Genomic DNA, 13270 nt, shown 5'->3' on the forward strand with positions numbered 1-13270 from the left:
TCAGTCTGACCCTTCATGGAAAACTGTCCCTGCCCTATCCCTCCTCTTTCCCTATCCTGTCCCTATTCTCTCCCTACTCTGCCCCTAGAAGATTAAGAAAAGACTGTCCCTAACGAAATACAAGCCCTCTCCATAGGAGAGAAGCCTTAGATGTGCCCAGCCTCTCATACTCCAAAGAACGCACCTTCACCAGGTCACCCAGGATGTTCCTACATACCGTATCCACGGGGAGGACTTTCAGTTCCGTCGAAATCAGGCACCGTGCACTCCAGATGTGGAACCTGACCACTAGGCTAACTAGAAATAAAGTGCAGCGGTCCCTGCCACCAAGGCCTCTGAAGGCTCCATAAGCCCACTCCGCATAGGAGAGGTGTGCCAGCTGATGCCAGCCTATGGAGACCCCTACCCGTTGGTATACCTCTGTATTAAAGGGGCACTGAAGCAGGAAATGCTCCATGCTTTCCAGCACGTCGCTGCACTCCTGACGGGGGCAACCCCTGTCAATCAGAGGCCTGCTCTTCAAGTTACCCCTTACATACAGTCTCCCGTGAAAGCAGCGCCAAGCCAAGTCCCAAAACTTCAAGGGGACCCGGGTTGAATTCAGTAAACGTAACCCTCCCTCCAGGTCCCGACTTGGGCAGTCCTTGAGCGCCAGGGGCTTCTGGAAATGAGTCAACAGGACTCTTTCGTCGAGGAGCCTCCTCGTCAGAGTCCTGATCTCCCACATCCCCAGACCCCACCGGCGTATCACCTTCAGAACCAAGGTAGCGTAAGCCGGGAGATATCCATGCTGCGTGCGAAGGTCCTTCACTCGCCCTCCTGTCTCCCATTCCTGGAAGAAGGGCCGAAACCATCCCCGGCAGGAGTAGACCCACAGAGGAGCCCTTTCTTGCCAGAGGTTGCCTATGTTAATCTTAAAAAAGGTGTCTACAAGAAACACCACGGGGTTGACCATAGATAACCCCCCTAGTCTCCTCGTGCGGTATGTAACATCTCTCCTGATCAGGTTCAACCTGTTCCCCCACAACATTAGGAAGAACAAGTTGTAGACCCGGGTCCAGAGAGGTTCTGGCAAAATGCATACGCTGCCCAGGTAGATGAATAAAGGGAGCAGGTATGTTTTGATCAGGCTAACTCTTTCCCGAAGGGTCAAAGACCAACCCTTCCACTGGTTTACCTTCTGAGTGGCACCATCCAGCCTGTCTACCCAATTTTGCATGGGGTAATCCCCCTGGCCAAATTTGATGCCAAGAACTTTTGCTGAAGTCTGGGGCACCGGAAGAGTGTCCGGGAGATCAAACACAGGATCCCCCCTTCCTAACCAGAGACTTTCGCACTTATCCCAGTTGACTCTGGACCCGGATGCCTCTGAGTAGGCATCCACCTCCGACACCACAAACTCCGCCTCCTCCCTTGAGGATACGAAGAGCGTGACATCATCGGCGTATGCCACTGCCCTCAGGGTAGCCTCCGGCACCGCCCGGTCCATCCCGACCCCTGCTATAGGTCCACGATCAACCCTCCTAAGAAAGGGATCTATCGCAAACACATACAACAGGGGACTTAGAGGACAGCCCTGACGGACACCGGAACCCACCTCAAAAGGGCGGCCAAGCCAACCGTTCACCAGCGGGAAAGTCTCAGCCCCTGCATACAATGTTCGCAGCCAATCAACAAACCCCACTGGCAGGCCATATCTCAGAAGGACTGACCAGAGGTACTCGTGATTAACCCGATCAAACGCTTTGGCCTGATCCAAGGACAGCAAGTACCCCTCCCAGTGACCAGCCTTACCCTGCTCCACTGCCTCCCGGACACCAAGAACAGCGCTAAAGGTGCTACGGCCTGGAACAGAGCAATGCTGGGCCCCCGAGAGGAGCTGGGGTGCAAACTTGACCAACCGATTAAACAGCACTTTTGCCAGAACCTTCCTGTCCGTATTGAGAAGTGCTATGGGACGCCAGTTCTCAATACGGCTCGAGTCTTTACCCTTTGCCAGAAGGATCAAAGCTGACCTCCTCATTGACTTTGGCAGAGTGCCCGAGGAAAGACACTCATTTAATACCTCCGTCAAGAGGGGACTCAAGAGGTCCTTGAAGGTCTTATAATACTCGGATGTTAGTCCATCCGGTCCTGGCGATTTTTTGAGCCGGAGCCCATCAATCGCCAGTTTAACTTCCTCTATTCTGATCTCTCCTGTCAAAACATCAAGAGAGGTGTCTACCCCCGGCTCAGGGACAGTTTCAGCCAGGAAAGCCGACATCACTTCCGAATCTAGATCCCTCTTTCCCAAGAGTTGCGAGTAGTAGGATCTGACGACCTCCAGAATCCCTGATCTGGATCGATTCAGGGATCCTGTACTATCGATCAGTCCGGTGACCACTTTACTATTCACTGACATCCTACAGTTTCTGTAAGGGTCGGGCGAGCGGTACTTCCCGAAATCCCTCTCAAAAACCAAGGATGCGTGTCTATCGTACTGGCACTTCTTGAGCAAAGATTTCACTCTGGAGATCTCCTCGCGGCTACCTCCAGTCGAAACGAGATGTTCGAGTTTCCTCCTCAGGCCGTTGTACAGGCGGTACCTGTCCAGGCATCTGAGGTTGGAGAGCTCTCGGAAGAACCTTGCCGCCCTCCTCTTGAACATCTCCCACCACTCTGACTTACTGCTACAGAGATCCAGTAATGGTACCTGGCTCTGCAGAAAATCCTCAAAGGACTGTCTTATCTCTGCTTCCTCCAGGAGTGATGAATTCAGTCTCCAAAAACCTCTGCCCATCCGGGGGGTCTCTGCAACATTCAGAGAAAACAATATTAGACAGTGATCGGAGAATTCCACCTCAACAACGGACACTGGTGAAGAGATGGCTTCCTCCTTCAAATAAAACCTGTCTATTCTAGACCTGCTCTGACCTCTATAATAGGTGAACCCCTCGTGGCCTGGGGTGTGCCTGATGTGGACATCCACCAGACGAGCTTCGCTAGCTATGCTATTAAGTGCGACGCTGTCAAAAGTCAACCGCCTGTCTCCAGAGCCTCCCCTATCGCGGGCTCTCGTGACTGCATTAAAGTCACCTCCAAAGACAACTTGGCGGCTGGTAAAAAGGTAGGGCTTGATCCTCATAAAGAGACTCTTCCTGTCCTTTTTTGACTGGGGACCGTAGATGTTGACAAGTCTTAATTCTTGTCCCTTCATGAGGACATCTAAGATCAGGCACCTTCCCATTTCTAATTCAATAACTCGTCGGCATTCAACCGCTGCGGTAAAAAGGACCGCCACTCCACTATACGGCTCGGCCGCAAGAGACCAGTAGGAAGGGCCTGACCTCCACTCCCTTTTTGCCTTATGTATGGCTGCCAAATCGGACAGCCTGGTCTCCTGCAAAAATAAAATGTCGGCTTCAACGCGGCCGAGAAAATCAAAGGCCGCAAATCTAGCCGTATCAGACTTAATGCTGGCAACGTTAATTGATGCCAGAGTCAGCGGAGTGGGTGCCGCCATCATGAGTGATTAAATTAGACGGCTTTCTTCCTCACACCCGCTTCCTCGGGGTCAGAGGAAATCCCCTTGCCTCTTTTTTTGGACACAGATGTGTCCATAGCAAGGGATCCCCCGACCCCGTCGTCCTTGTTTCCAGGCTCCAGAGTAGCCTCCACCCCGGAAGGAACTATGCCTTCACGAGGTGGAGACTCAGTGCCCCCTGTTGACCCTTTCTTTGCCCTAGGAACCTTGCCCTCTGCCTCCCCCTCAGAAGAGGAGGAAGAGATGTCTCGGAGGGCTCGGAACCTATTGGAGAGTCCAACTGGAGGTGAGCAGGCTTTTCCTTCCAGTACTTGGCCCGGGGTGGGAGAAGATCTTGAATCCCCCCTTCGTTTCCTCCTCGTGGCACCTAGCTTACGCCGTTTCTCTAGCCATCTCTTGCCTTCCCCATCCACACTTTCACAGTGGGAGGAATCTGCAGAGTTGGTCTCCTCCCTCTGGATCCTCCTGTCCTCCTCATCTAAATCGCTGTCCCTCAAAGCCTCAGCCGCGAGATTTGCTTCTGGAACAGGGGCCACCATCGACCCACCTGCTGTGGGTGCTCCTGTCAGCTCCCTGCTCCGTCTGCGTTTCTCCTGACGCCTCTGCTCTGCAGGCGTCTTTTGCCGGTTCTTCCCTGGCTCCTGAGCTCCTCCACCTCTGCTGGTCCCCTCACCCCCGGAGGCCACATCATGACCCCCATCCGTAGGTGCTGAGACCGCATTGGCAAAGGAGCGCGGACAGCGACTAAATGGGTGACCGAGGTCACCACACAGGTTACACCTAATCTCTGCACAGGAGGCGGCTAGATGACCAAGACCCCCACACAGAGCGCACTTCAAGGTCTTACAAGCGGCGCTCAAGTGTGAGGGGTCGCCGCACCTGTGGCAGAGCTTCGGCTGCCCCTGGTAAAAGGCCAAGATACGATCCCTGCCGAGGAAGGCTGCAGATGGTATGTGTGCCACTGAGTTACCTGAACGCTTCAGCTTGACCATGAACGTCCAGGCCCCAGACCATATGCCGTGCTCATCCCTGTTCTTTTGGGGCATCTCCGTCACCTCTCCGTACCTACTGAGCCACGTCATGATGTCAAAGCAAGAAAGTGACTCATTACGAGTCAAAACGGTCACCTTCTTGATACCGTTCTGGCGAGACACCACCTGGATGGCAAAGTCTCGCCAACCGGGCTCGTTTTTCACCAGCTCGTAATTCCCCCAGAAGATTTCTAGGCCCTCTGGGCGAACGAAACTGATGTCAAACTCAGACGTGCCGTAGGGATGGATCAGGGCAAAGATGTCAACCGCCCTGAAGCCCATCTTCAGCAGAAGCTCCACTACCCTTGCCCTCGGGGGGCATGCATCATTGCCTCTCCAACGAAGACGGACCACATTCCTACGACCTGCGTCCTGCCCGGGTGTCGGTAGGGACCATACGGTCTCCCCCCTTTGCTCTCGGAAGGCACCCAAGCCATGTCTCTCTTTCCAGAGAGATAGATCCACCTCTCTTCCTCCAACTGTGATTGTACTCTCCCCCTTCCGTAAAGCCTCCAGGAGACGCTGTTGCAAAACGCCCTCCCTAGAGCCTGGAGACAAGGAGGACCCCTCCCCTCCAGCGGCGACACTGGCATAACTCCTACCAGGTGTTGTCGCCGCCGGAGGGGCGACTGGACCCCATGACCCCTCTGGCCTAACTACCTTATCCCCTGGGCCTCCAGATTCCTGGCCGCCAGGGGTACCCGAGGTGCCCGGAGGCCCAGCAACTGCAGAGGAACGTGTACCCTCGGCCTTGTCCCTTACATCTGCCGCACGCTCTCGCACATTCATCCCCGGATCTACCACTTTTTTCGTTGGATCATGTGGTCCATGGGTCCTGGCCTCTCCAGAGGTAGATGGTAAAACCTCCGGATTTTTGCTTGTGTTTTTACTTTTTCTTTTTTTCTTTTTTGCCTCCGCATCACTGGAGGCGCGGGATCCGGCCTGACTTGCTCCCAAATTATGGGAGACCCCAGATTTTAGGTCCACAGCCCCCTCCGCATCACAGGCAGCACTTGCTGCATTAGTGGCACCGCTGCCACCCTCCTTTCCGGTACCGCGACCTGCATCTGTACTGGCCTTTACTGCACCTTTCTTACTGATCTCCTTGCCCTTGTTACCAACTAGCACAGGGACAGGGGGTCTGACCAGCTGGGCCCTTTTCTCCCCAACTTCCCGCTCCAGGCCCACCACAGAGCCCGAGCCAGGGGGGTTTTTGGGGTCAGAACTCTGATCCGACTTTGCAGCCAGACCAGAGCTCCCAGGAACGAACACAAGCTTTTCCTGCAGCTTCTCCGGTTTCTTTTTCTTTCTCTTTATCTTTGTGCCTTGCTCTGGCAACTCGTCGCCAAACATGAAGCCCTCCATATGTACAGAGGCTTCCGGCTGCGGGGTCTTCTGTAGCTGCAATCTCCCTGTTCTTTCCTCCACCTCAGATTCCCCTGAGGTGGAAGGCAGCGCAATCTCTTCAGGTAGCTTGCCTCTGGGACTTGTAGTGCCTCTGGGCGTTGGTGCCAAGTCTTGAGAGCACACAGGCTGCTCCAGGGACTCCTGCACATCCTCAAACTCTTCATCTGAGGCTTCACCATCACTTGACTCATGGTCACTGCACCTTGCCGCCATCTTAGCAAAGCGGTCGTCGTTCAGAATTTTTTCTTTAAAGGGCCCGCTCTCCTCCAGGATCTTTGCCCTCACCGCTTCCCACATCTTTATGCAGTCTTTGCACTTATTTATCGCTGACCTGGCTTCTGCCTGTTTGTCTTTAGAAGCTTTTTGCTCCAGTAACATTTTGGCGTCACGGAGCTTCCCTTTTTGTACCACCAACATTTTCCCTGCAAAGTTGTAGTCGGTGATGTTTTTAGCCAGCCGGGAGGCCAGCTCAATCACGGATTCCTCCTTCTTTTTGTCACTCCACATTCCCGTGCTTACCGGTATCTGCGGCTCACCTGCTCTCCTGCGGGTCTGGCTGCGCGTAACCATCTCACTCCCGGTGCTGTCAGAAGCTGCCGTGCTGACAAACGGAGCCACGCTGCTGCAGCCACGGCCCGGACCCAGTCTCTTCTTACCTCCAGCAGCTCCTGTCTTCTTGCGGGCTGCTGGCTTTTCTGGCACCCGTGGCAAAGTTTTTTCGGAAGACTCTGATGCCGCCATTGCCATCACTTCCCTCCCTCCCCCCAAGTGGCCCCGGGGGGAGGAGGTGCGGTACTCCATGTCCAACAAAGCCCAGAAAAGTGCACCTTCTCTGGGATCCAAACTCAGCAGAACCTCCTTCTCTGACCACACCCTGGAAGTTGCAGAGCTTAACCAGCACACACCCAACTCCAGAAGCTGCACTCACTATTCTGCTAGTGGAGTCACTGTGTACATACATTACTTATCCTGTACTGATCCTGAGTTACATCCTGTATTATACTCCAGAGCTGCACTCCCTATTCTGCTGGTGGAGTCACTGTGTACATACATTACTTATCCTGTACTGCTCCTGAGTTACATCCTGTATTATACCCCAGAGCTGCACTCACTATTCTGCTGGTGGAGTCACTGTGTACATACATTACTGATCCTGTACTGATCCTGAGTTACATCCTGTATTATACTCCAGAGCTGCACTCACTATTCTGCTAGTGGAGTCACTGTGTACATACATTACTTATCCTGTACTGACCCCGAGTTACATCCTGTATTATACTCCAGAGCTGCACTCACTATTCTGCTGGTGGAGTCACTGTGTACATACATTACTGATCCTGTACTGCTCCTGACTTACATCCTGTATTATACCCCAGAGCTGCACTCACTATTCTGCTGTTTGTTACTGTTAACAGAAATAGAGCTCTGAACACTGCAGAACAGTGAGTTCAGCTCTGAAGTTGTGGAATGGAAACACATGACATATTAGAATGTTGCAGAACTTTCCTTTATACAGTGATTGACCTTGTATTACACGAGTTCAGAAGCTCCCTTAATATGCGCCCGTGAGGGAAGGTCCCTTTAACGGGTCTCTCCAGGCAGTGCCCGCTTCAGTACTTGGACACACTTGAGCCGGACCCTAGTATCGGTTTGCGCTCGTAATTAAGGTTCTCATTGAAATAAATGGGATCTGCGCCTGCAATTACAAGCATTGGCCACTACACAGCTGAGGGAGCCGCGGAGTTCGCCCGCCCCCGGTGTATCCCGGCGCTGACAGCCGGCACTACCTGGAAACCCCCTTGAAGACCCGATCATGGGTTATGACGGCGGTTGTGTGTGTTGTGGATGTCATTCCATCTGATTAGGCTCCATGTTTTTCGCGCAGGGACATAATTACCCGTGTTTGCCCGCGCTTCCTCTGTTCTCCCGCCGCGCCATGTGGCGCTCCGCCTGTTGTTGGAATAAGCAGAATATTGGCCGCCGCTTGTCTCTCCTAATAAATTCCAGCAAATCCATTTAACTTCGGCATGTTTTCCTAGCGAGGAGGCGTGTTCTGCGCTCCGTGGGCGCCGCGAGCGCTCTGACAGCTCCTCCATAATGTATGCAGCAGCCGCCCGTCCTGCGCTCACACACGCCGCCTCGTCTGCCATATTTCCCCTGGGCCCTTGTTTCTTCTCGTTACTGCGGCGGTGATTAGATGCTGAGGAGTCAATCAGATCTCTCAAGGATGGCAATCCAAGGCTCTTTGCGTACATTATGTGATGTGCTTCTGATTTAAAGGGCCTGCAGATCGCATCCAGCTTTCTAAGGCTCCTGAATGGCAAATCTGCCTAGTTAGTCTGAAATACCGAAGCAAAGCATATATAACTAAATGGCATTGCTGAAGACTTATATGCTCGGTCATACTGCCCACACAGTTGTCACCCGGCTTTCTAAGGCTCCTGAACGGCAAATTGACCTACCGTAGTTACAGGCAATAAAAAGGAAAGCATATATAACAAAACAGTTTTTCCATTCATCAGTCCTCCTCACATCTAGAATACTTCATGTTGCATCTCATACAGTTATCACCCAGCTTTTTAAGGCTCCTGAATGGCAAAAATCCTTTGTTAAATGCAATAAAGAAACAAGGTGTATATAATGGAACGGTTTTCCTATTCAGCAGTGTTTCTGATGTCTAGTAGACTCTGTGCTATAGCTCCCATAATTGCCATCCATCTTTCTAAGGCTCCTGAATGGCAGATCTCCCTTGTTATGCATGCCCTGCTTCTTTATTGCTGTCTGTCTAAGCAGTTTTTGCATTCCGCTGGCATCTAATATACTCCATGTTACTTCTCATACACTTCTCACCCAGCTTGCTAAGGTTCCTGAATGCAGATCTGCATAGTTGTACTCGCCCTGAGTCTCTCTTGCAGTCTAACTATAGGTTTTTTCACTCATCAGTCTTCCTGATGGCTAATATCATCTGTTGTACTGCTCACACTTGTCATCCAGCTTTCTAAAGATTCTGAATGGCAAATTGGCCAAGTAAGATGCAAGAAAGATGTAAAGTGTGTGTGTGTGTGTGTGTATATGTATATATATATATATATATATATAAATAATGAATCCATTTTCCCATTCGGAAGTCTTCCTTACATCCAGAATGCTTTGTTATATCTCATGCAGTTCCTACTCAGCTTTCCAAGGCTCCTGAATGGTGAATCTGCCTTGTTAAATGCAAGAAAGAAACAAATGGCTTTCCCATTCTGCAGTCTTTCTGAAGTCTAATGCACTCTTTACTAAAGCTCATGAAGTTGACACCCATCTTTCTACAGTTCCTGAATGGCAGATCTGCATAGTTATATATGCCCTGCTTCTTTCTTGCTGTGTTACTAAGCAGTTTGCCAATTCCACAGGCTTCCTGGGATCTAGAATGATCCATATTACATTTCGTGCAACTGTCTCCCAGCTTTCTAAGGCTCCTGAATGGCAAATCTCCCTAGTTGCTCAGCTGCCTAAATCGTCTACACATTTAGCATCCAGACACTGAAAAATCTGCTTAGTTAATACACAGCAGGGAAGAATTTGGGTGACTGCTATAATGTATTAAGGGTCACCCAACATTCCCAGACTCCTGAAGGTCTCATCTACCCAGTCACATGTTTTGATTGCTGCCGTATTAAATATGGCTCCCATAGATGGTTGTCACCCAGCTTTCTGCATTCCTGAATGCCAATAGTGTACTGATACATTGCTACATAGCTGTCAGAGGTCTGCAGCAGATGGTGGACATCCCCTATGCTAAGTATAATGGCACTTGTCACCCAGCTTTCCTAAGGGCATGAATGTCCGCACCCCCCTCCTCTGCCGTCCGTTTGGATGGTGGCCGCCCTGCCATTGCCGATCCCTCTCCTCGCTGTCATTTCTTCCTCGTTTTATGTTCGCAGGCTCCAGTGATCGCCCGTCCTGACGTTTCATGCAGAGCGAGCGCTGTACGTTTTTGTGACGGGTTCCGCCTGTTCCATCTTTGGCGCGGCTCTTCGCGCAGCTTTGTTGTTCTCCCGGTCGCGTCCTGAAGCTTTCTTCCCGCAGATTGATGGGACATTTACTGCACGAGGCGCTTTTTGAAGTCGTCCATACACGGAGCATAAATCAAATCCGTTCATGCGGCGGCGTCTCCGAGAGAGAATGTGTGTCGCCGGGAGGGGATTCCGCTTCCTAGGAGGGGATGTAAGCAGCGGCTCGTTAGCGGCTCATTATAGAGGTATTATGCTGCGTCTGTGGGAAGAGCCGCCCGGGGAGCGCCAGAAAGCCTTTTTATTTAATTATATCCGGCGTTTTTAAAAATGCGGCAGTCAGCGTGGGATCGGGCAGCGCGGGGCGGCGCTGACCTGTACAACTGCGCATGCATTAACGCCCGTACATTGGCGCAGTGGCGTTGTATTGACCCACGGGTTCCACGACATCAGTTAGGCAAATAATTCTGGATCATTAAGAAGTGAACGTTTCTCCAGTGTTATAATATACTTTGTGGTTCGGTTCTGCACCATTTTCAAAACCCCTGCTTGCTGTCAATGAATGGCAACAGTTTTGCTTATATGCAGAGACTGACCTTCCAGTTAGGAGATTGTTACATTTGTATCCAGTCTAGACAATCCTCTGTGGACTCCAGAGCGATACACGTTTCCTGCGCTGATACATTGTAACAAACCATCAGCACAGCAGAGACGTTTCTGCTTCTGATGTGTTTAGTTGACAAAAGTTTCTCTGCCATTGGCCCCCCTGCAGACGGGCGGAAATTCCGCGGTGGGATTTCCGCCGCTGGAAGCTGCCATAGGATTGCGTTAACAAATGCAATCCTATGCAGACGGCCGTGCGAAATCTCGCGCGACAAACAAACCGCGGCATGCTCTATTTCTGTGCGGGGCAAGCGGAGGTCCTGACAGTGGTGAGGGGTTGTTGGGTGGAGTAGATATGAGGAGCGCCTCCTCCCTGATACATTGTATGTTGTATAAAAGCCATATGTTGTTCTTACTTTGACCAAACTAGAGACTTTCCTTCTTCTCCCGCAGGGATCTGACGGTGACGAGCAGCCTGGGTAAAACACGCCCCATGGTTGTGCCCCATTCTCATGCCTTCATAGACCTCACCGGAGACTTCACCGCCGGTAAGCTATCACCATACATACATACATACATACATACATACACACTATATATTATACATGCTGTATTACATACCGACCATACAGACAGATACACTATATAATATATATATAATTACATACCATTATTATATGTTCACTATATATACATATTATACCACATATTGACTATAGATACATTATTTGCCACACGCACACAACATGGTGTACAGATAAGATACATATTGTATATGTAGTGGGTTGCCTAGTATGGTATATTATGTATAGTGGGTATATTATATATAGTGGGTATATTATATATAGTGGGTATATTATGTATAGTGGGTATATTATGTATAGTGGGTATATTATATATAGTGGGTATATTATGTATAGTGGGTATATTATGTATAGTGGGTATATTATATATAGTGGGTATATTATGTATAGTGGGTATATTTTGTATAGTGGGTATGTGGTGTAGTTTGTAGGTGTTTGTGTATTTATAGTATATGTACATATGATTTCACACGCTAGCTGCCAGCACAGTCCTCCACAAGTCTTACATGCAGTGTACATATAGCGCGCCCCTTCCACATGCGTGTCCCGTCTTGTAACGTAATGACATATTGCTCGCACTATATGATCAGATCGGACCCCTCGGACCCCCACCACCCCCGAGAATACAGGGGCAGCACGCCTTGGGCTCCTTATACATGGAGCGATGAATCATTCGCACGAGTGAACTATGACAGAGATCGCTCGATCGCTCCTGCAGCCTGAACAATAGTTTGCTGATACATTCACATATCAGTGAATGCTTGTCTTCTAAGCCTTCCCTGCACAGCGCCCCCCGACAGCCCAGCTGTCCCATACACTCGGGTAGAGTCGCCTGCAGGAGCCGCACCGGGTAGGCCGGGCACCGCCACGCAGAGAACCCATCTACAGAGGCCAAAAGTCGCCTGAAAAATCGCTCAATGAGCAATCACGGACGATTGTCACCCGATATAAACACGGGACCCAACAGGGCGAGCGGGTGAGAATCGACTGACACCCGTTTAAACATGGGTGGACATTCATCTATGACGGCCTGTTTACGGTGAATGGAGGTGGGGAGAGATCTCCGGCCGCTCCGCCATCATCCGTGTGGGATAACGCGTTTGTGTAAAGGCTCAGGGAGCGATGATCGCTGGACAGTCATTCCATGTAAGAGTGCCCTATAGTAAAGGGGATCCCGGGATCGGTGGGGGTCCCAGAGGTCAGACCTGCACAGATCCTAAAGGGATGGCTTATCCCAGCAACAGACAACCCCTTTAATAGGCCGACTTCGCACGACCGGATTTAAATTGCGGGATCTGCGGTCGTCATTCGTGCCGACGATCCGCAGTATTCGGCACCCATTAAAGGAATAGACCATTCGTATGAGCGGACAGCGATTACGATATCTGCGAGCGTATTTAAAATCGCAGCATGTTCTATTCGTCAGCGGGATGTCAGCCGTCCGACCCACAGCTCATCCACAAGTGACACTGCGGGCAGGCCACGGGTACCTACGTCATCGCCTAGCGACGGCGCGGGAAAAATAGAGATTAAAGAAAAATTGTATTGCGCATGACCAACGGCGAGCGTCCGCGGTCATCTGCAATACAGGAGATTGAGTACAGAGGATCGCCAGACGCGGTCAGAGACGGATTACGCTGTGGACTCCCGCATGCCATGTGCCGCCGGCCTTAGTTGGGAGTAACCCTTTACTGCCGCAGGTCTTTATGGTCAGATCGGGGGACGGAATGTCGCATCTGTGACCAGTTCTGCGCTCTGCCAGTCATCCGCCTTGTCCGTTTTCCGCCTTGTGGTACGATGCCGTCCCATAACATTCCTTCGCTCCAGAAGAAATCATTGATCGCCGCCTCCCGCTCTGCATCTTATCAGTTCGTTACTGGAGAGATACGTTGCGGCTGCTGGCGCTCGCCGTGTTCCCCGGGTGATGCAGGAACCGAAGACGAGTACAAGTTAATTATAGAAATCATGTTCCCATCATTTACATCTCCGGATCGCTCGCCGTCCCGCTGGCAGCTTTATTACAAACATTAGATTTTACAGCCGCAATCAATGTCCTGTGTGCGCGGCCGGCGGAGCAGATCGGGCGGCTCGTCTCCTCTTGTGCTGCGTGTGCGCTTCCTGCTA

General features: G+C 51.2%; 1 protein-coding gene across 1 annotated transcript in view; it reads left to right on the plus strand.

Moving 5' to 3' along the window:
* ITFG1 (integrin alpha FG-GAP repeat containing 1) overlaps nt 1-13270 on the plus strand; it is a 164429-nt gene that overhangs the window by 16445 nt on the left and 134714 nt on the right. Inside the window, exon 6 of the mRNA XM_066583997.1 lies at nt 11016-11110. Coding sequence (XP_066440094.1) covers nt 11016-11110 — 95 coding nt within the window. The remainder of the gene's footprint in view (nt 1-11015; nt 11111-13270) is intronic.

The sequence above is a fragment of the Eleutherodactylus coqui genome, chromosome 11 (genome assembly GCF_035609145.1).
Source record: "Eleutherodactylus coqui strain aEleCoq1 chromosome 11, aEleCoq1.hap1, whole genome shotgun sequence".
In the NCBI taxonomy this organism is placed as follows: domain Eukaryota; kingdom Metazoa; phylum Chordata; class Amphibia; order Anura; family Eleutherodactylidae; genus Eleutherodactylus; species Eleutherodactylus coqui.